The sequence below is a fragment of the Amborella trichopoda genome, chromosome 7 (assembly GCF_054954075.1).
Source record: "Amborella trichopoda isolate Santa Cruz 75 chromosome 7, AtrichopodaSantaCruz75HAP2 v2.0, whole genome shotgun sequence".
Classification (NCBI taxonomy): Eukaryota; Viridiplantae; Streptophyta; class Magnoliopsida; order Amborellales; family Amborellaceae; genus Amborella; species Amborella trichopoda.
Window position 1 is genome coordinate 32,124,313 of NC_142342.1, and position 21,695 is coordinate 32,146,007.

General features: G+C 34.7%; 1 protein-coding gene across 17 annotated transcripts; it reads left to right on the forward strand.

Moving 5' to 3' along the window:
• Nucleotides 1–2,822: 2,822 nt before the first annotated feature.
• Nucleotides 2,823–19,167, forward strand: LOC18426496 (Pentatricopeptide repeat (PPR-like) superfamily protein). Of its 17 annotated transcripts, XM_088871112.1 has the most exons (5): nt 2,823–2,999; nt 12,071–12,144; nt 16,587–16,717; nt 17,219–18,378; nt 18,453–19,167. In XM_088871112.1, exons 4-5 carry the CDS (start codon nt 17,227–17,229, stop codon nt 18,525–18,527), a joined length of 1,227 nt encoding a protein of 408 aa, XP_088727238.1. In that variant the 5' UTR covers nt 2,823–2,999; nt 12,071–12,144; nt 16,587–16,717; nt 17,219–17,226; the 3' UTR covers nt 18,528–19,167. The 17 variants fall into 17 exon arrangements, with proteins under 17 accessions (XP_088727238.1, XP_088727228.1, XP_088727232.1 ...); XM_088871102.1 differs by lacking the exon at nt 12,071–12,144 and adding an exon at nt 10,381–10,452 and having other exon boundaries at nt 17,190–19,167; XM_088871106.1 differs by lacking the exon at nt 12,071–12,144 and adding an exon at nt 10,381–10,452 and having other exon boundaries at nt 17,219–19,167.
• Nucleotides 19,168–21,695: the final 2,528 nt, after the last annotated feature.

Here is a 21,695-nt window from a genome sequence, read left to right on the forward strand (position 1 = left end):
AACTGTTTTCTGATAATGGGGTTGGGGTCGTAGTGGCACCACTTGTGCCACAGCTAAGGTTTAGGCTTCCATTATCATCTAACGCATTTAAAAAACCACTAACAATTTCAAAAAACGGGTAGGGACTCGTCATCCCCACATATTACCCAAAAAAAAGTAGAGAATAAAGCCTGGTCGTATGTCGTTGCTCCTTAGCCAACTGACATGTACAACACCTCTCAACTAAAAAAAATGAAATAACCCCAAAACAACTAAAAAAACTATTCAAACTATTTTTTGCTCTTAAAATCCATTAATGAAAAAACCCCAAACACATTCATTTTTGTCTCGCCGTATCCAAATTGGCTCGTCTGAGTAATCAAACATTGACTTTGGCTATACAAAACAGAGGACATGATCTATCTAAAGAAACAATGATGAAATTGTAGAGAGAGAAAGAAGAGATAAAAAAAAATTTAAAGAGAGAAATAAGAGATAAATATTAAAAAGAATTATAGAAAGAAATGATAGATAAACATAAAAAGTATTAGAGATGAAAAAGATAAATATTATCCAAGTAAACGATGATGATAAATATTATCTAAGGAAATGATGACGAGATTGTAGAGAAAAAGAAGAGATAAATATTTAAAAGAATTAGAGAGAGAAAGAAGGGATAAATATTAAAAAGAATTAGAGAGAGAAAGAAGGGATAAATATTAAAAAGAATTAGAGAAAGAAAGAAGGGATAAATATTAAAAAGAACTAAAGAGAGAAAGAAGAAATAAAATTAGAGATGAAAGAGATAAATATAAAAGAAGGAAAAAAGGGTATGGCACTCGTATAATAGGTTTTAGTTTTACAGTACTTAAAGTGTCGTAATTGACTTCACGGATGACCAGAGTTTTACAAATACTTAGAGTACACCGTAATATTACTTGAAATTTTTATGGTATTTTAATTACCGTAAAACTTACAATATATGCTACGGTAGAAATACTATCGTGAAGGACATTTTCGTAAAAAAAATCACAAATTGTGAGAAAGGGTGTAAACAAGTTTTTGAAAGTTTGGGTTTTTTTTTGAAAATATAGATATATTTATGATAATTTCCCTATATTTTTCAAAGACTATTTTTTAAATTTTTTTAAAAAATAGGAAAATATAAAAGTGGGGATTAATGACCAAAATAATTTTCAATCTTTATCATAATATAAAAAATATTAAAATATATTAAAAATCAAATTACTTATTTTTTAAAATTTATATATATTTTTTAAATTGTTTTTTTAAATCCTGACTGATTACCCTAACCGCCCAAAAACCTCGCCTTCTCCCGAAGGCTTAAAGTCGCAAAACAACCTCAATCGTTACGTCATCTCTCGATAATCATTTTGAACTCCGTTGTTCGCACATTTCCTGCAGATCTTTCAACTTTCCATCAATTCTCTCGAGTTTTCTTCCAAACCAGGTTTGAGCATCCTTATTTTATTTTTTATTTTCAGCTTTCGGGTTTTCATACTCTTGTAAGGGCTCTCTCTATACTTATTCCCCAAGTTCTCTCTCTACTTATTTTCCCAGTTTTTTTCTCAAAAGGAACGATGCAGATTTTTGTTGCAAACACTAACGGGGAAAACCATCACTCTCGAGGTCGAGAGCAGTGACACAATTGACAATGTCAAGGTGGAAATCCAGGTATTTGATGCTTCTCACTCCAAATTCTCATTCAAATTATTCCTTAACTCATGATATGTGTCTATGATTTTCCTTTTTTCAGGTTGTACATTCATCTTTGTAGGTTCGTGTTAGGTTTCGTGTTTTTTCTTTCCTGTTTCATGTTCAGCCAGTTGGGTGTTTACGTTTAGGCCTGAATTGGGTTCTGCTCTGATTGATGGTTCATGGTGGGTGCTTTACTGAAATAAAATTGTTATTGGGCTCGTTTTTGGATGAATATACTGGGTATTTCCATTTATGGGCTTATATTTCTCTTTGGATTCATTTTCTACTAGCTTTTTATGTGGGTTGAATCTATCCTGAAGCCATAAACTGAATTCGAGGGTGTTTATTTGTTTATTCCATTTGTTAAGATGTTCTTTTGGTTTTGTAATAGGAGATTTATGTGGGTCTTCTCTCTTGCTGAACTGTGTCGAAACTTTTTTTAGGGTTCCATTGTTGTTGGGTTTTCGCCTTCTGAGTTGGCTTTTGAGTTTTGGTTTGGTTGCTTTGTTGTTGAAGTTTATGGGGCTTTTTTCTACTAGTAACTTGATATTTTTCCTTTTTTTTTCTTTGTATTTTAGAAAGAGAATTGAAATTCTTGCAGTTCTAGGGGTTTTAGTTTTCTCTGTTTTTCCTATTTGCCCTTTCTCTCTTATTGGGTTTTTCTGAACTGGGTCTGATATTGTCTTCTTTCGTCATAGTAAGTTGTCATTCTTGTTTCTAGTTGTCTAGGACAAGTTTTCATTTGGATTTTTATGATTCTTCCTCTGCTATTTGATATGCATTCTTCACTGGTTTTGGAGACATTTTGATATGGTCTTTATAAGATCAATATTTCATTTTTTGGGCTTTTTAATTAAAATGTATGATGCCCAATTTCAGCCATGATTCCATCTTTTTGTGAATTAGTAATTTATTTGATTACTTGATAATTACACCATTTGCACAGTTGTATCTATACTACTTTTAGAAACTTATATTTCAATTATCTATGCTTCATGGTGTTCAATTTTAAAATTTGTTAATGGTGATACGTTTTCTATTGGGATAATGAGGGAATTCCTCCTGACCAACAGAGACTGATATTTGCTGGCAAGCAACTACAGGATGGGTGAACTCTTACTGATTACAATATACAGAAGGAATGCACCCTTTATCTTGTGTTGAGGTTGAGAGGTGGTATGATGATCAAAGTTAAAACTCTTATTGGCAAGGAGGTTGAAATTGACATCGAACCAACTGATACAATTGAGGATTAAGCAGCGAGTCGAGGAACAGGACGGAATACCCCCAGTTCAACAAAGGTGAGAGACTAGAATTTCATTTTCTTTTTCTGCTTGATTTGCTCTTTTGTTAATTTCCCTGCACTTTTTTTTGAATGAGAAAGATCATTTCCCCTACCCTTGATTTATTAGGAAAAATAACATCAATGGGGAATAGGAAAATAATTCTCCATTTTCCCGATCATATGCTATTTCTATATCAGTCACATACATATGGTTCATGTTGTTAGTTTGCTTTTATGTGTGTAGTCTAAGTTTGCTGATGTTTTTTTAGAGTTTTTTGTTATTTGAAATATTAGTCTACCTTTGATTTATTGATCTTGAGCTATACCCATAAACATAGGCTTCCTCATACCTAAGTATATAGTATGTACATATATGTATGGTCATTTTTAGTTCCATTCATAGAAACATGCACATGTATAGATCCTGGTGCTTGTGTTGGCCTATGCTATAAAGACATAATATGAGGGTTAGCATCCAACACAGGTATGCTTGTTAGAAATGCCAATCAAATTGGCATTTTTGGACCCATGTTCATACATCACTTAGGGGAGCTTGGATTAAGTACTTCCACACTCCATGACATTTCAAAGGAAACATTTTAGCAAGAAATGGATAAGTTCGTGAAGTGATGGGATGAGTGATGTGCCTTGGTGTGTCACATTGTGCTGAGAATTGTAGATAAACTTTTCCAAGTGCACACATGCAGGTTGTTCAAATGAGTTCCCCCACATGGATGTGGTCATGCATTACTGTGTGCATGCATGATATTCGATGAGTCTTAGAGTATGCTGTGAACGTATCCTCTGTGCATGATAACATCTACAACCTCATGTATGCTTGCTGGATGTTCCACAATGGTTGGTTAATTAGTATATGCATTGAAGGATCATGTTATTGGCTTTTATATTCGTTGACGAGAAAATATCGTATTTTAAAGATGCAAGTTCCACACAATTTATGTGATGAAAGGTGTGCTTTAGTACTACCATACAAGAACTTTCTTCAGTTCATCTTTTTGCTGCACAAATCAGTTACATTTCAAAGACAATGGCTAAAATATTTTTTTGGTTTATGGCCTGTGTTTCCTCATATCTATGCAATGTTGATTCTCTAGAAGGCCTTTGAACCAATGGAGGTGGCTACATGGTTGAGCCACTGAGATAGTCTAACAAGTTGGTGCATCTATATTAACACTTTCATAATGCCAAATGCTAATAAATGTTCATAGTCTATGCTGGGATAACTATTCAACCTTTACAAATTGCATGTGCATAGGCCAATAAAGCTGAAGGGAAGTCGTTCGGCGTTGTTTTACCTCCTTTGCAGCTCATGGATCAAGTTTTCGCAGGGGACATGACATAACGCAGCCTATGGAACAATTTAGTTTTATTAATATCATTTGTGTTCTTGTGATCAGAACCTATGCAAAGTGTAATTTTGGACTTCTTGGGGAATGAGTATTAAACTTTTTATTATCTAACTTCGTGAACTTCTTTATTATCTAAGGAGATGCAGTGTTATGGATATAATGTAATATGGGAATAGATTATCATGGGTTGTGTACATTGAGAGAGAGAGAGAGAGAGAGAGAGAGAGAGCAATAATTCAACCTATAAAAATACCAAAAAATATGATCCGAACCTTCTAAACTGCATTAACTGCAAACAACTAAAACCTGGCTTTCATCTTCATGGTGCCAATCAGGGTATTTTTTATATACTGGGTTCTTCCTGCAGCCAGCCAAACAGCATTTTGCTCAAAACTTGCTTTTACATCTACTAGAATGAACAAAACCAGATATTGAGGAAAACTCAGGATTTGCATATCCCGGGACCCCAAACGACCCAAGTGTTAAGGTTTCTACCTAATGGTTTCACCTCCATCGCTGGCTGCACCAAACCTAGAAGGCTAGACACTTTGGTTAAGTGGTTGCTTCTCTCTCTCTCTCTATTCTCTAAACCAAACAAACAAGTTAGTGCTTGCTTCTCTCTCTCTAAACCAAACACAGTGTGAATCACAACTTTTTGAGCCAAGCATTCTACGGGTTCAAGCTGCTGCTACTGTGCCAATCTTTAAGCCACCGTCGGCCATCGCTCTTTTGTCTCGCCATTGAAACACAGTCGCTCAAAAAATAGTATATGCCCAATCCATTCTCTACTTTTTTTTTTGAGTGTTATCAATGTTTTTAGGGTTATTTCGAGCAGAAAAAAAATCGGCCAAAGCTTAGATTTCTCTCTCATTTCTCAGTTATTTTTTATGATTTTTTATTCTTGTTGAAGCTCTTCAAATCCCCTAAAGAAGCCCTATGCTCAAATCTGAGCATTTTCATTGCTTAACAGAGGGACCTTTGAAGAACTTGTAAAATCCACCATCTTTGAGATATCTCTTTCATTTCTTAGTTTTATTTATTTATTTGTTATTGTTGTTGAAGATCTTCTAATCCTCTACAAAAACCCTAAATCGATCTCTTTTATTTCTATTTTTTGCTCTTTCTCTAGATTGTGATTTCTTTATTTAGTGTTATCCGTATTTTGTTCATCTCTATGTTATGTTTTATGAGAATAGTGAATTAAATTCATAGGGTTAGGCTCATAATTTATTTTAGTGCTGACTTTATAGAGTTATTGCAAGAAATTACTGTTATCAGTATGTGATTTCTAGATTGTGATTTCTTTATTTACTGTTATCAGTATTTTGTTCATCTATGTGTTATGTTTTCTGAGAATATTGAATTAAATTCATAGGGTTAGGGCTCATAATTTATTTTGGTGCTGAATTTATAGTGTTATTGGAAGAAATTACTGTTATCAATATGTGATTTCTAAATTGTAATTTCTTTATTTAGTGTTATTAGTATTTTGTTCATCTCTGTGTAACTGTGTTATGTTTTGTTTTATGAGAATATTGAATTAAATTCATAGGGTTAGGGCTCATAATTTATTTTGGTGCTGAATTTACAGTGTTATTGGAAGAAATTACTGTTATCAGTATGTGATTTCTAGATTGTAATTTCTTTATTTAGTGTTATTAGTATTTTGTTCATCTCTGTGTAACTGTGTTATGTTTTATGAGAATATTGAATTAAATTCATAGGGTTAGGGCTCATAATTTATTTTGGTGCTGAATTTATAGTGTTATTGCAAGGAATTAATATTCCCGACTCCACACACACACTTCCTTGGCCATTGATTTGTAGAGCACGCTCCAAGAAAGTTACTTATTGATTTATCATGACAGGAAACATAAATATCAACAGAAATGCCTCTTTAAATTCCTTGCACTGTTTTTTATTTGCTTATTTATTTTTGATATCATGCAAACTGTTTTGGTTTACTAGCCATTTAAGTGGGCACTTTTTGGCGGGAAATGGATATTACTTTGGGAACCATGAGTTCTCTCAAGAAATAGATATTTCTTTATTTACTGTCTCTAGATTGTGATTTCTTTATTTACTGTCTCTAGATAGTGTGCTCTTAGATGCGAAGGTATCATTGTATTTGTCTTTTATGCTACTGTTGTGGTGCATTTCTATTGCTATTTTCTTTTTTTGATACTGTTGTGTTCTTTTTTATTAGCAAAATGTCTCATGTTAAAGATAGTTCTGCACAAAATACTGTAGAAGAGGTTTCATATGTGACCTCTAAATATAGAAATGTTTCTATTGTATGGGAAGAGTTTGATAAGATCAATAAAGAAGATGGTTCTGTAAAAGCAAGGTTGTAAGCATTGTTCTGTACAACTAACAGGAGGTAGTGCAAGCGGGACAAGTCATTTACATAACCATTTAGGAAGATGTACAATGGGAAAACATACAGCTTTAGGCCAACAATTATTAACAACTCATTCAAGAAAGGGGAGGGGGTTTTAGAGAATTTTAAATTTGATCAAGAAAGAAGTAGGAATGAACTTGCAAAAATGATCATCCAACATAATTACCCATTCAGGATTGTGCAACACTCAAGATTTAGAGATTTTGTGAAAAGTCTTAAACCATTTTTAAAATGGTTTCCCTCTTCACAGTAAGATCAGATGTTATAGAAATTTACATGAGTGAGAAAAAGAGATTGCATATGGAGTTAGAGAAAATTCCAAGTCATGTGAGGTTCACCACTAATAGGTGGTCTTCATGTCGGAATCAAGGGTATTTGTGCTTAACTGCACATTATATCGATGAATCATTGCAATTATAGAAACGAATACTTAGTTTTGTATATGTACCATCTCCTCATACAGGAGAGGTCATTTGCTACAATGCTTTTAGATCTTTTAGTGCATTGGAAGCTTGAAAAAAAGGTGTTTACAGTTACTCTTGATAATGCAGCATATAATGATGTTGCAGCATCATCCCTCTAGAGACAATTGTATCGAAATTCATCCATTGTCCTCGAGGGTAAGATGTTTCATGTGCGATGTTATGCACATATTTTGAACCTTATTGTGCAAGATGGGTTAAAATCAATAGGTGTTGTGGTTTACAAATTAGAGAGGGTATCAAGTATATCAAAGGCTCACAAGCTAAGCAGGAAAGATTTAATGAAACAATGTATTCACCATATCAAGTAACAAAAGTGAACACCGCATTTAAATTGCTCACATAATTCTAGTCTTCTATTGACATTCATATCCATCTAGCCAACATGATTCACAAAATTAAATACAAAGCCGTTCAATAAAATCTTACTTGTCACCTTAAACATTCTACCAGCACCCATGTCCTTCATCATGTACAAGGCTCTCAAATTCAACAATTGGAAAACTTTGTATCTAGGATAAAGCCTGGTTCAACACTATAAATGAAAATACTTTCTATAAACAATAAAAAGGGGATCATAGCCAAGAGTTTTAGTAAAGAAATCTCACCTATCTTGAACTTTAGTCTCAAAAGTTGAGAAATTCTTTGGAATTATTCAATTATTGAGAAAAGCTTTGGAAGCTTTCATTTCCAAAACCTTTGGAACCTCTTGAGAGAAATGATTAAAAATTTGACTATCACAGAAAAAAAATGAAGGATTTCAATTTCGAGGTAATTCAAAGAATTTGTAGAAAATCTAACCGCGGAACCAATAATAAGAGGAATCATAGTTGTCAGAAGAATTAGGTCCGTAGAAGCAAGTAACCTCAAAACCTACAGAACAAAAAACTGCAAACACCATAGACCTATAGAGAAGATTTACAATAGAATGAAATTCCACGAAAGAAAAAAAAAACATCATATTATTATTATGAAAGCAATTAGTGCCATCAAAATGGTAGCAGTTAATCACTTGCAAGGTCAACTAAAATAAGAACAATAATAAGCAAGCAATCTCCCAACGTAACAAACTCAATAAAAATCTGGTCACTAATTATAATAAAAAATACAAATGAGTTGTAAAAAAAAAAAAATTAGCACATCGAGTCTATAAATTTAGACATCATGGGAGTTCAACTGAGACATCAACCATTGAAGTGAAAAACGAATATTTGAACCCCATCATGAATCCAGTATTATTACACATCAATAATTAAGAAACATATGTAGTTATATCATTCATGCAAGCCATAACAAATCAGAGGAGGATTTACATGTAACCTAGTGTGCATAACATTTGCTTCAGCTTTTATCGCCTTTTATTAAGGGCTTATAAATCTGCAATAAGCATAGGAAGATGAAAACAATGGTTTGAGGTGTAAAAAATAATAATACAAATGCAAAAAAAAAAAAAAATTAGCACATCGAGTCTGTAAATCTAGACATCATGGAAGTTCAACTGAAGACATCAACTATTGAAGCGAAAAACTAATATTTGAACGCCATCATGAATCTAGTATTACATATCAATAATCAAGAAACATATGTAGTTATATCATCTATGCAAGCCATAACAAATCAGAGGAGACTTACATGTAACCTAATGTGTATAACATCTGCTTTATCTTTTATCGCCTTTTATTAAGGGCTTATAAATCTGCAATAAGCATAGAAAGATGAAAACAATGGTTTGAAGTGGAAAATATAGGTTTTATTTTAGAAGTTTGGAGCAATTTGAAGCTTGTCCATTTAGTATTCCATTGAATGATAAGAGAGTGGAGAGAAAAGGTAGAGAAAAAATGGTTTGGTAGAGTTGAGGTGGTTTTGCAGAGAGAGAGAGAGAGAAATGAGTTGGGTGAATGTGAAAGGTTCATAAGTCTCTCTGCGAGGGAGGGAACAGAGGATTGGCGATGGGAATTTGCTTCCTGCATAAATCATCTCCCCAGAATCTCCCGATAGAGATGTCGTAAATAATTTTCGAGGGGATAGTTTTCCTTCATTTTCTTTCATATAAAAACAAGAAAATTAGTCTTGAGTTTGATTACCACCACTAAACTACTCAAACATGATTGATTCCTGCTGCTAAACGACCTAAGTGAAAGACAACTATCTCTAGAAGAGAAAAAAATTATATAAAGATGGTGCGCCTCAAAAAATATCTATATTCTCTTATAAAAGAATAAGATTTGTAAACATTTGAAAATCAAGAAGATTTTATAAACGCTTGTTGTATGGGCTTCGGTGTTTCAAGTGTGTATACATAGTTGGGGAGGGTATGCATCGCCCAACTTGTCACCTCATCTTGGTGTACGAGCGGCTCTCTGAGTGGGACGAGGTTGAGGTGCGAGATGTGTGCTAGGCGCTGCAACTATGTGGGTGTGCCTAGGTCGAGCTTGTCAACCACCCATACTGCATGGGTGTGCGTAGCTCCGGCTTCCCACAGGCGCTCGTGGCGTCGTGCCTAGGCGCACACTTCGGTGCATTCAATGGAATACTAAGTGAAAAAGCTTCAAATTGTTCCAAACTTCTAAAATAAAACCTACGTTTTTTGCTTCAAACCCTTGTTTTCATCTTTCCGTGCTTATTGTAGATTGATAAACCCTTAATAAAAGGTGATAAAAGATGAAGTAGATGTTATGCACACTAGGTTACATGTAAGTCTCCTCTGATTTGTTATGGCTTGCATGGATGATATAACTACATATGTTTCTTGATTATTGATATGTAATACTGGATTCATGATGGGGTTCAAATATTAGTTTTTCGCTTCAGTGGTTGATGTCTTCAATTAAACTCCTATGATGTCTAGATTTACAGACTCAATGTGCTAATTTTTATTTTTTATTTTTTATTTTTTTTACAATTCATTTGTATTTTTTACTATAATTAGTGATTAGATTTTTATTGGGTTTGTTACGTTGGGAGATTGTTTGCTTATTACTATTCTTATTTCAGTTGACCTTGCAAGTGATTAACTGCTACAATTTTGATGGGACTGATTGCTTTCATAATAATAATATGTAGTTTTTTTTCTTTCGTGGAATTTCATTCTATTGTAAATCTTCTCTATGGGTCTAATGGTATTTGCAGTTTTTTGTTTTGTAGGTTTTGATGTTACTTGCTTCTATGGGCCTAATTCTTTTGACAACTATGATTCCTCTTATTGTTGGTTATGCGGTTAGATTTTCTACAAATTCTTTGAATTACCTCGACATTGAAATCCTTTTTTTTTTTTTCTTGTGATAATCAGTTTTTTAATCATTTCTCTCAAGAGGTTCCAAAGGTTTTGGAAATGAAAAATTCTAAAGCATTTCTTAATAATTGAATAATTTCCAAAAGGGTTTCTCAACGTTTGAGACTACAGTTCAAGATAGGTGAGATTTATTTGCTGAAACTCTTGGCTATGATCCCGTTTTTATTGTTTATAGAAAGTATTTTCATTTATAGTGTTGAACCAGGCTTTATCCTAGATTCAAAATTTTGCAATTGTTGGATTTGAGAGCCTTGTACATGATGAAGGACATAGTTGTTGGTAGAATGTTTAAGGTGATAAGGAAGATTTTGAATGTTAATAGATGGCTAGAATTATGTGAGCAATTTAAATGCGGAGTTTACTTTTGTTGTTTGATATGGTGAACACATTGCTCAAATACAAATTAGAAGGAATTTCGAGTAAATTAAATAGTTTGCCTCATAATTTGCATAGACTTAAATAGTTTGCCTCATAATTTGCATAGACTTAAATAGTTTGCCTCATCATCTTTACATTAACTGTATGGATTCCATCTTTACATTAACTGTATGGATTTCTTCTCCTTCTTCTTTGTAAGCGAATGTAGAGGAAATTACATGATATTGCTATTTCTCCTCTTGTGTTATCATCTATAAACTCTGTTTTTGAGAATGTCATCTGTAAACTCTTTGGCTATGCTTGGAACTCAAACATGAAACATTTTGCTTGAGAAGTAGAGTTCGTACTTTGGAGTCCTTGAAACTTGATTACATAAAATGTAATCTCATAAAGGCATCATTTGTCAACCTTTTCAAGGTTGATTCTTCATTTAGTTTTTTGCTACTCTAGTGGCATTAGCTCATTTAAGAAACTGTATCCATAGACCATAGATTCCTTGTACTTATTAGCTAGTTTATAAACAATTACGTAGTGATGAAGATATTCATTTGCATTCGTATCTACTATTCATCGATTGCTTCATTTTGAGTTGGTTTTATTTTCTGTTTGTTATAAGCATCTATTTATTCTCAAGTTCTTACATATTAATACATATTTGGCGGCAAACAATTGTAGAAAAGTGAAAAGACACGTTAGCTGGTATACTTCCTTGCCTGGGTTTTCTTCTTACTCTACGACCTGTCTTTCATCTTCTGTTCTCTACTGTTTTCCCTCCATGTTTCCTTTCAATTCCTAGCCATGACAGGCTTAATTGTTCAAGCGTCAATTATCTTGCTTATTAGTCTTGTTACTTATTAAGTTATTAGCTAATACATGATTTTAGGATCTTATTATGGAACTCTGCTTTATTGGACCATTTCACTAATTGGAAATGTTGGACCATTTCACTAATTGGAAATGGAGAATTTTTAAAAATAACCCGTAGACTTTAGAAAAACCCAAGGTTCAACCTAAATTGCAACCTTTGGTTTAAGCTGAAATCATTGTAGAGTACTTGCTGAAAGGAAAGGTTGATTCCTGGGCACAGTTTGATTTATGCTTTATTTTAAAGAAGTTGCTTAAGAAGGATCTGTATTTCTCTCATTAATTTTTATGGGACTGCAGAAGAGTTTTCTTGGAGAAATATATGTTGGCTGTTGTAGAGGAGATATTTCACAGGGTTAAGTTTTATAAAGAAAGTAAGGGGTAATCCGCAAAATTAAGCTAGAATCATCGTTTGCTTCTTTACAAATATTTCTTGATGATTACATGTGATAAAGATGACAGAGTTTGATTATCCATCAATGTTATAGTTAGTGAAGAGTATAGAGTTTGATTATACATCAATGTCATAGTTTATTCAATAGTAACACTGGGTCTATTCTCTTAGTTAAATCCCATTCTATCATTATGTGTGTGTGTGTTGTTTTTTTGTTTCTTTTTTTTTGGGGGGGGGGGAGAGATTTCTAATGGAATCAGTCTATGAATTAACTGCTTGATGGGAAGAATTTGTTACTAACAACTTGGTGATATTAATAACAAATCAAATATTTTTAATCAAGATCGTCAATTTTTTAAGCCTTCTATGGATTTTCTCTTTTAAAAAAATCTCCTTTCTCAGACAAATATCAACCTCAAGTAGATGTATGATTGTAGTAAATACTTAAAACATTATGATCCAGATTCCTAGGTTTAACTAAATAAAGGAAACTGATTTGACCATGGAATTCTAAACATCTTACCAAACTAGGGAACATAAATTCCATTAAAACAATTTCCCAACGAAATCCTCACTTGCATTGTCAAACATGCCCTTGAATAACTCCATCCTAGGGATATTTACTCAGACCTTGTTTTTGTGCTCTTCTACAAAGATTGTGGTTCTCATCTCTGTCGGTGTATTTTCAATCATATTTATATTTAGGGGAAGATTTCTACCCACTTTTAATATTTCACCCACTTTGGTTGCACAGATCTTTGAAGGGTTTATATTGCCAGCTGTGTTTTGGGTCGCAGAATAAAACATAGTGGTAGCGTGATTTAAATAATTGGTTGGTCGGATTCATTTATTGCTTTGTTTTGTTTTTTATTTATTTTTTCCATGCATCCATTTGTCAAATTTATGGAAATAAAATTATTCTTTAGGCCAACTTTAGGTGCTCTTGTCATTTTGTCTTCAAGTAGGTTCATTTGGAAACAAGGTTCTTAATTGGCTTCAGATAAAACCAGGATCTTAATTGGCTTCAGAGAACTTATTTTGCAGTTTTTTACAGTGTTTTCTAAATAAGAAAGGGAGAAGATAGAATTATTCTTGATGTAATGGCTTGTAAGTACGCATTTACCTGAGGACTTTGTTTATGCTTGTAACTATCGAGTTATCTACTTACCCTAGTTAGTAGACTGCTTAATGTGGTTCCTAATTCTAATCAAGTTTTATGGCCTGAGTAACTCAAGCCCACGAGGTAATCGTATTGGAAAAGGTTTTTTATTACTATTTGGATATCTAATACTTCCAAGGACCATAATTTTTGACCTATGCATCAAAGTGCTGCCATAATACTTAGATTAAGGGCCTACTTGACTAGATGGACCTGATCGTGGCCGTTACTTCACCAGAATCAAGTTCTCTTCGTGATCATTCTAATATTTGCTATAAATAATAATATCATCAAAGAACACTAAAATAAACTTACACAAATAGGTCTAAATACCTCATTTATAAAGCCTTTGAATGCAAAGAAAACATTAATGAGGCCTTATTGTAGAGAGGATAGGACTGTTTTTAGAAGGGCTCATAGATGGTTCACCAATTAAATAAGCATTAGTGCAATTTGGTTAGACTTGAATATAATGGTCTTGTTGTTGGTAAATGGGTGTCCCTTATAGCTAAGGACGAACAATGCATCCTCATTGTTATTTTTCATCTTTTTCTTGATATCCAGTTGTTATTTCTCATCGTAAAGAGGTCTGGATTGGTCATTAGAAAAACTATGTACTAAGAGGGCCATATGTTTTCCTCTTTGCCTGGTGAGTTCCTCGTGCCACCATCACTGAGTTCTTTGTGTCCACCATCCATCAATGTATTTGATGACAAGGCTACTCCTAATTTTTTAATAGGTTTATACTATCACTAGCAACTTGGAGATGATCCTTTACCACTCATGGAGGAGTCAAATGAGATATCAGATAGGTGGTCAGGCACAGGGTTCATAATTCAGCCCCATTTGTGTCGAGTTTCAGTTCTTAGAGTCAATTGTGGACTCAATTTTACAAATGGACTAGACCTATAAGTTAAAAGTTTTGATTCAGTGAAGAAGTTAATGATCAATCAAAAAAAAAAAAAAAAAAATCATGAGAAGCTGTTGCTTCGGTAGATTTGTTGATATTTCAAGAGTCACGAAAATTGTCAAACAAAGTCAAAACTTAATAAAGAAAGTGAACAAAATAAGCAAATAAAGTCTATTTATGTTCAAGGTCACTTTGCCAAGTTTTCATCTTCAACTTCCTTTAGCTCAAGGGGAGATGGATTGTTTTGTCAGGGATGTTGATGAGATTTGTAACTAGTTGAAAGTTTGAAGAATCGATCTCTTGGGCTCAGTTGATTATATCAGTATTTAAAAGTATGTGGTTTGTTTTGCTTTTTCTTGTGGTCATCATCATCATCATCTTCTTCTTTGATTTTGCGGGGTATGCTTACTGATGTATTATCTCTTAGGTGAAAGTTAACTTTGGAATTTAACTATAAGGAAGTAACTTTTGAATTTTACTATGTATATATCTCCCTCTGGATGCGAAATTTATTGTTAAAATCATATTGACACTCTTTAAAACATTGAAAACATGGGAGTTTTGTGTCATGAGATGCAAACTTGTGTAATGTGATTCATGGGTCACCAATGAAGTGGCATAATATTTTCTTGTTTTGATAAACGAAGTGGGGGCATGAAAACACTTAGCCCCTACCAAAAATTGTAGCGTGTACTCTCTTATCCCAGGAGATACTAAAGTGAACTACCTCCCAAGTGTAATGGAGACAACCGCTCTAGGCCATCGGCTTAATATTGAAACCAGATTGTGAAACATTACTTAGAGGATCCCATTCAACCAAATGGAGAACATCAATGGGCCTTTTTTTAAAAATTATTGTCATGGCAAAAATATCGATTGTCAAGTTTTCTGGATGCCATTCAACCTGGAATTTGATTTTTATTAATCTGAAGATCCAAAGCAAATGCTGAAAATGTGTCTGAAGTAAGAAACTACGATAATGTGGAAATTGGTGAAGCCACCATGGGTGGTGAGGGAAAATGGATATGAATGGGAATGATGCAACTGATATTGAGGGTGTTATGCAGTGTCCGATTATATTAGCCGCCCCAGTTTTAGATCTCCTCCCTGTCAACTGGTATGCTGCTAGATCCTCTATTTGACAGTCGTGAGCATCAAAGGTTAAACTGTGGTTATTATCATCAAGTTGCCCATTAGAAGCAAGGTTCACACTTGGTGAATAGGGTTGAGAATATGTGGTGTGCTTTTTAGTATATTCTGCAGTTTGTCTGTTGGGCATCTTTTGTGTGGATTGGTAAATGACATGGAAACGTTATGCAACTAGTGAGGGTCAGAAACTCAGATATTAAGGATGGGATGCTCTTGGGTGGATCATAAGGTGTTTTGACGTTTTTCCAAATAGTGTGTTATCATTGAACTGAAATGTGGAAGAATGCACCTAGTCACAGAAACTCTGTAGATATTGGCCACTTGTTCAATTAGCATTCCAGTAAGAAGGATTGGTATCGGTCGAAACATTTGATAGTGATGAAACAGATGCTGAATGAAGGAGCAGATGCAGTACTCAACGTTTCAAGGACACCATGCATCAATGGCAGACATCTTGTATGACATTATCAATTTTGACAGTTCGGACATTCACTTAGATGTCACCCAAAAATGTGTTTCTCCATATCATGGGCTCATTTTTCCTGACAAGTGACAAGCTAAGCAACTTTGGTAGAGTGTGTAAAATAAAATTAGAGAGCCTGTTTTGTAGTTGGTTCTTAAATCCAAGAGAAATGCTCATGCTATAGTGAACATACTTTGTGTCCCTCATATCGGCTAATTTAGCCAAAAAAACTGGAAGTATCCATTTTATGGCAAAATGTTAAAAGTTGAAAGTCCAAGACTTTAATCTTTCGTTGAACTAAATCATCTCACATTTAAGTTCATAGATATGCTTAGTTCCGCTGTTTAATGTTATGTTATAGTGTTTCATCTTCTTTTAATTGGAGAGGTGTGCTTAGAGGGGGGATTGCTGTGCTAAACTGGAGAGCTATGCCTATGCTATGGTTTATTTTATGTCATTTATGTTAAAACGGTGAAGTAGTTAGGGCAGCATTGTCTGTACATATAATGCAATGGAAAGGGACAGAAAAAAATTGGCAATTTATTCAAGTTCTATAATTTATTCTGAACATATTTAGAACTTTGGAGTGAGATGGCAAATTTTTTATTTTTTGATTGTTGTATTTGCTAAATTTTGTCGCCATATGGATTATGGATTTTAAAGTTCTCCACAAAAGTCAGAATTTTGCTTGCCTTCCACATGATATATTAACCCAGAATTCTAACTCAGAGCAATGTGCAGGCATTGATGGAGTCATAGGATTGTGCATGACTTCTACAATTGGAGCTCCTATGAGCTCCACACGACACTTGGATCCAGGAAAGTTTTCTAGTTGTAATGCATCACAGTCTTTAGGAGCGGACTCTGGGCAGGTGAGCAAGTGATGGTCTTTAAGACCCTTTCTCTTAAGAATGCAAGTAATATTTGTGATTCGCTCTGGGATCTGCCCTTCTAGTTCTTTTCCTTTGTGTTGCACCTTGAATTGAGGGTTATCTTGGGTTTGAGCCCATTGCTCAATTGGAAGGTTCTTAATGTTTCAACCTTGAGATGTGTGTTTGAACCTGGCTTACCTATAGGAAACAGAAAAAAGTGGTTTTTTTTTAGGCAAGAAACAGAAAAAAGTGTTAATAAGTATGGTATATAATCCTATGCTCCATGCAAAAACCATAGTCAATTGGGTTACTACCATTCATGGAAATGATAGAGAGACAGGGCCCTACTTATAACAGGTCCCACCATTGATCTATCACTGTCCACTGTTCCAATGTACGGTGCGGACCCACTAAACAATGGTTTTCATTTTCTCTTAGTTATTGGATAGTTCACCATTTTAATTATATGCAGGACTCTAGTCTTTTTCTTTATCCCACCAGCTTAAATAATGATCAGTGGCTTATCAACTCGGCTGCTGAACATTTGTATCTCTTCCTTCTGCAAAGCAAGAAACTTGGAAAAGGCTGAAGCCCTAATTATGGACGGTATACGGCTTGGGTATCTTCCCGATATTGTGACCTACAATACTTTAATCGCTGCATATTGCCGGTTTCTTGGTGTCGATGCTGCATACTCAGTTCTTGACAAAATGAAAGAAGCTGGAATCCATCCCGATGTTATCACTTACAATACTCTAATTACCTGTGCTACCAAGAAAAAGCTTATATCACGAACCCTTGATTTGTTCCATGAGATGCTAGAGTCTGAGATTGTTCCTGATGCTTGGAGTTACAACTCAATGATCCACTGTTACTTCAAAGCTGGAAGGTCTGATGATGCTTACCAGATTATCCAGGAAATGTTCTCGAGGAACATTGCACCTACCTTAGCCACATATAATACCATAATCAATGGCCTATGTAAGGCTGGTGACATAGGTGATGCCCTTAGATTGTTTAGGAAGCTTGATGTGCTCTGTTGCCCTCCAGAATTAATCACATACAACATACTAATTGATGGACTTTGCAAGTGTGGCAAGGTGCCTGAAGCGAGAAGGGTCCTCAAGGAGCTCGGGATATTGGGTTATACCCCAAATGCCATAACATATACGACTGTCATAACCGGCTGTTTTCGATCAGGTCAAGCCAATCTTGGTGTTGAGCTCTTTTCTGAAATGAAGCATAAAGGCTACAATATTGATGCCTTTGCATATTGTACAATGATTAGTGCTTTTTCCAAGTTGGGTATGACCGAAGAGGCTTATGCTTACACAGACCAGATGCTTGGCTGTGGGGCCCCTATTGATATTGTTTCTTACAATACCATGATGAATAGCTATTGTAAAGCAGGGGACTTGGTCTCAGCTTTTCGGCTTTTGAATGAGATAGAGGATGGGGGTCAAAAAAGTGATGAATATACCCATACAATACTGATTGATGGGTTGTGTAAGATAGGTGATGTGGATGCCGCGAGAAGGCATTTTAGATATATGGAGACGAGGGGCTTGGGATCGAGCATTGTGGCTAGGAATTGCTTGATTCATGGGTTGTTTAAAGCTGGTCAGGTGGACTTAGCCATCAAGCTGTTTAGTGAGATGAAGGTAAAAGACTCTTATACTTATACCTCTGTTTTGCATGGGCTTTGTAAGGCTAAGAGATTCAATGTTGCTGTTAGGCTTTTGTCGGCTTGCTTGAAAGATGGAGTAAAGGTCCTCAGGTCGGCTCGTCGTGCTGTCTTGGCTGGTTTTAGGAAGGAATCGAGGAAGCTCAAGTCCACAATTTGTCTGGCCAAGGGCTTACATACTTGAGAGTGGGCCTGATCTCTTCCTTGAATTGGTTGTCTGATGCAGCTCCAAGAAATGGCTAAGGTCTTGAGATATCGGGCGGTATCTTTTCCTCGAATCCGTAAAGAAGCTCATCTCCGAGAAATGGGTGTTGAGAAGGTTCAAGAAATGAGGTGAGCTTGCAATATTGAGAGGTGTATTGCCTTGTCTAGAGCCAAGCTGTTATTGTGACTCAAGGAAATTGAATTTTCATGTGGAATGAGGGAAATAGCCTTTAGCCTTTACTTTTGAAGCTATACCTACCCGCCATGGCCCGAAGACAATGAAGAGAGATGTTTGCTGAATTGGTTTGTGATGGATTCCTTGTTGGGAGTTGTCATTGCGGATTTCTCATTAGCTTCTTTCCCAGCTTATTGGTGGACTTTTTACAGGGCAGTTCACAGGAGAAGTGGAGGTGCCCTGTTCATTCAGGCTGACAAGGGGTGATGAATAAGGTTGTTTATCGGTTTGACAAAGTTGCTTTTTGTAACCATTATTTTTATAATGTTGCTTTTTGTAACCGTTATTGTTTTATCTATATCTATATCATTAAGAGAGAAGAGCAAATATGAGTGTGGGTTATGAGTTTTTGTCGTAATTATTATTTTTCCCACTTATTCATTTAAAATCTCTTTTTCTCTGGAAACTCCAATACTTGCTCCTAAAATATGGCTTCCAATCAAATCAATTATTTTTTAATCCCTCCAACTGACCTTAAATCTCTCTCCTTGAACACGTCATACAATAAGTTAAAATGGGGGATTCCTTTCAATTTTCAAACAGCAATATTACCTCAATAAAATCAATATGTGAATTTTAATAAGGAATTAATTAATTAGGTTTCAAACATTCTATTAAGTAATAGTACCATGCACCTGCTTTGCAGCCTTGTACGTCACATTGTCAATTTTTGTTATTGTTAGATATGTAAAGGTAACTTCCCTCTTTATAGCCACACGCCATGATCTAGTCCCCTCTCTAAATTCTAAAATCGCTAGTTCTATTAATTGATATTGCATGCTAAAATAGCAAATGCTATTAATTCTTACAGCTTTAGTTATTTTTAGACATTTTCTAAAATTTATATGTTTGCACTCCCGTGCCTTATATTCATAGAACATTTGTCAGCGTGGGAGCTTGTGAGGGGCATGCGGCGCGCACTTTGCACTTCAAATGCCAGCAACGTCTGTGTACAGGTTCGGGTTCGTTTTGTGGCTCGCCCTATTTTTAGGGGATGCGGTCCAAATTCAAACAGATGCATCAGATGAGTCGGGTGCAATCCAATGGCTACGGTTCTAGCTATTGCGACTGTGGCGCGTATGGGCATAGCTGTTGGTTGTTTTTAACCGTTGATAACTAATGGATTGTGACTGTTGGAAACCCAACAGTCATGTCTTTGTGAACCGTCACCTGTAAGAACACGCTTGGCTATTTTGCTCTCCTAAAGACCACTTAAGAAAAACTTTTGGAACCCAAATTGTGATATCCACGTAAAGTTTACCTATCTCTTAGAAAAATTAAACTCGTCAAATCTAATTGTTTAGAAACTCATAAATCTATTTCCTTCGAAAAAGATTTGATAAATTTTAGGTGGATCCAAAAATTTTGGAGCCAAAAAGTACTCCGAAATGGGTTTAATATCTGAGGAGGTATGTAAAAGAATCACCGAATAATTTTTATAAAAAACAGATTTGGGTGGCCAAGTATAGGTGTTTGAGAACTCAAAATCCAATTTTTATCAAAAACTTCTCATTGCATTTTTGGATCAAGAAAATATTCCTCAATGGATCTTATATGTAGGAGTAAGTGCGCAATGTGATAAGTGCGCAATGTGATCCCACAAAAGCTTGCTATCTTATTTTTCGATCCCACTCTAATATTATGTTATCTATACTATGCTCCTACAATAGCACATTGTCCACTTGCTCCTAAAAGTAAAAAAGTCATTTGGGAGGTTTTTGGATCTAAAATCGTGGAAATATTAAAGATAGCAAATGATTTATTAAAATATAAGACATTTTATACCAAATTGTCCTAGATAAAATTTGTGAATGAACAATAAAAATTGCTAAGTTTGTATTCATGTACCATACTATCTATTAATGCATTAGATAATTTCATAAGTATGAGAAAATGGAAATATCTAAATTGTCTATTCAAAATACTTATGGAGTGCGTGTCCCTCATGTATTTACTCTAGATCATAATTCATGTTCTTTAACACTCAAATTTGATCGCCCAATAATTGAGTTTTATCTATTCAATGTAATACTCTCTAAAGGACATGTAATTTATCTCAACTATCTTAAATTCTTAACAAATGGAATTGAGTTTTGGGAGTTACCCTTATCACTAAAATAATCAATATTATATCTTGATAAGTGGGATTGAGTTTTGGTAGTCACACTTAACAAAAGACCACTTGCTTGCTTTGACCTTCGCAAACCATTAAGAATCGCATCACATCATCGTGAATCTCTCTAAATGTAAAACTTAAAGAGTTTCATGAGAGAGGGTGAGCACTTAGAGGCAAAATCTTTATGATCAAATCATGAATCATATAATTTAACACATAATACTCTTTATTTTTAATTTCAGTCTCTTATTATGCCATCCCTATTAAAAAAATACTAGATGTAGATTATATAAGATAAATTTAAGAAAAATTCCTAAATTAACAACACAAATTGCTAAAACTTTTCCCATGTACTATGCTATCTATAACTGTATTAGATAATTTCTTAGGCATGAAAAGAACAAAGTTCTCTAAATCGTATACTCAAAACATGTGCAGAGGAAGTGTGCCTAGCTAGTAATTTATATAATTTACGAGTCTAGCCACTACAAACATTCCCACGACCTCAAAGTAGTCCACAAATCCAGCCAAGTTTACCAAGATTCGATCACCTGCTCTTTGGCTTGTGAGTCTAAGGGTCACTTATCTAACCCATTCAAGGCCTGGACCAACTATATTGTTTGTGTCATTTCTTTTTGTGAAGAAAAATTCAGTTTACTATTAAGGATTGTCTATAAACAGGCCATTTACATAGAGGTCATAATCATTCTTGTGCCTTGTATTTCAAAATAGGTAATTG

Bases quoted from the DNA above. Each gene is read 5' to 3' on its own strand.
- LOC18426496 (XM_088871102.1), top strand. From the start codon at position 17,227: ATGATCAGTGGCTTATCAACTCGGCTGCTGAACATTTGTATCTCTTCC.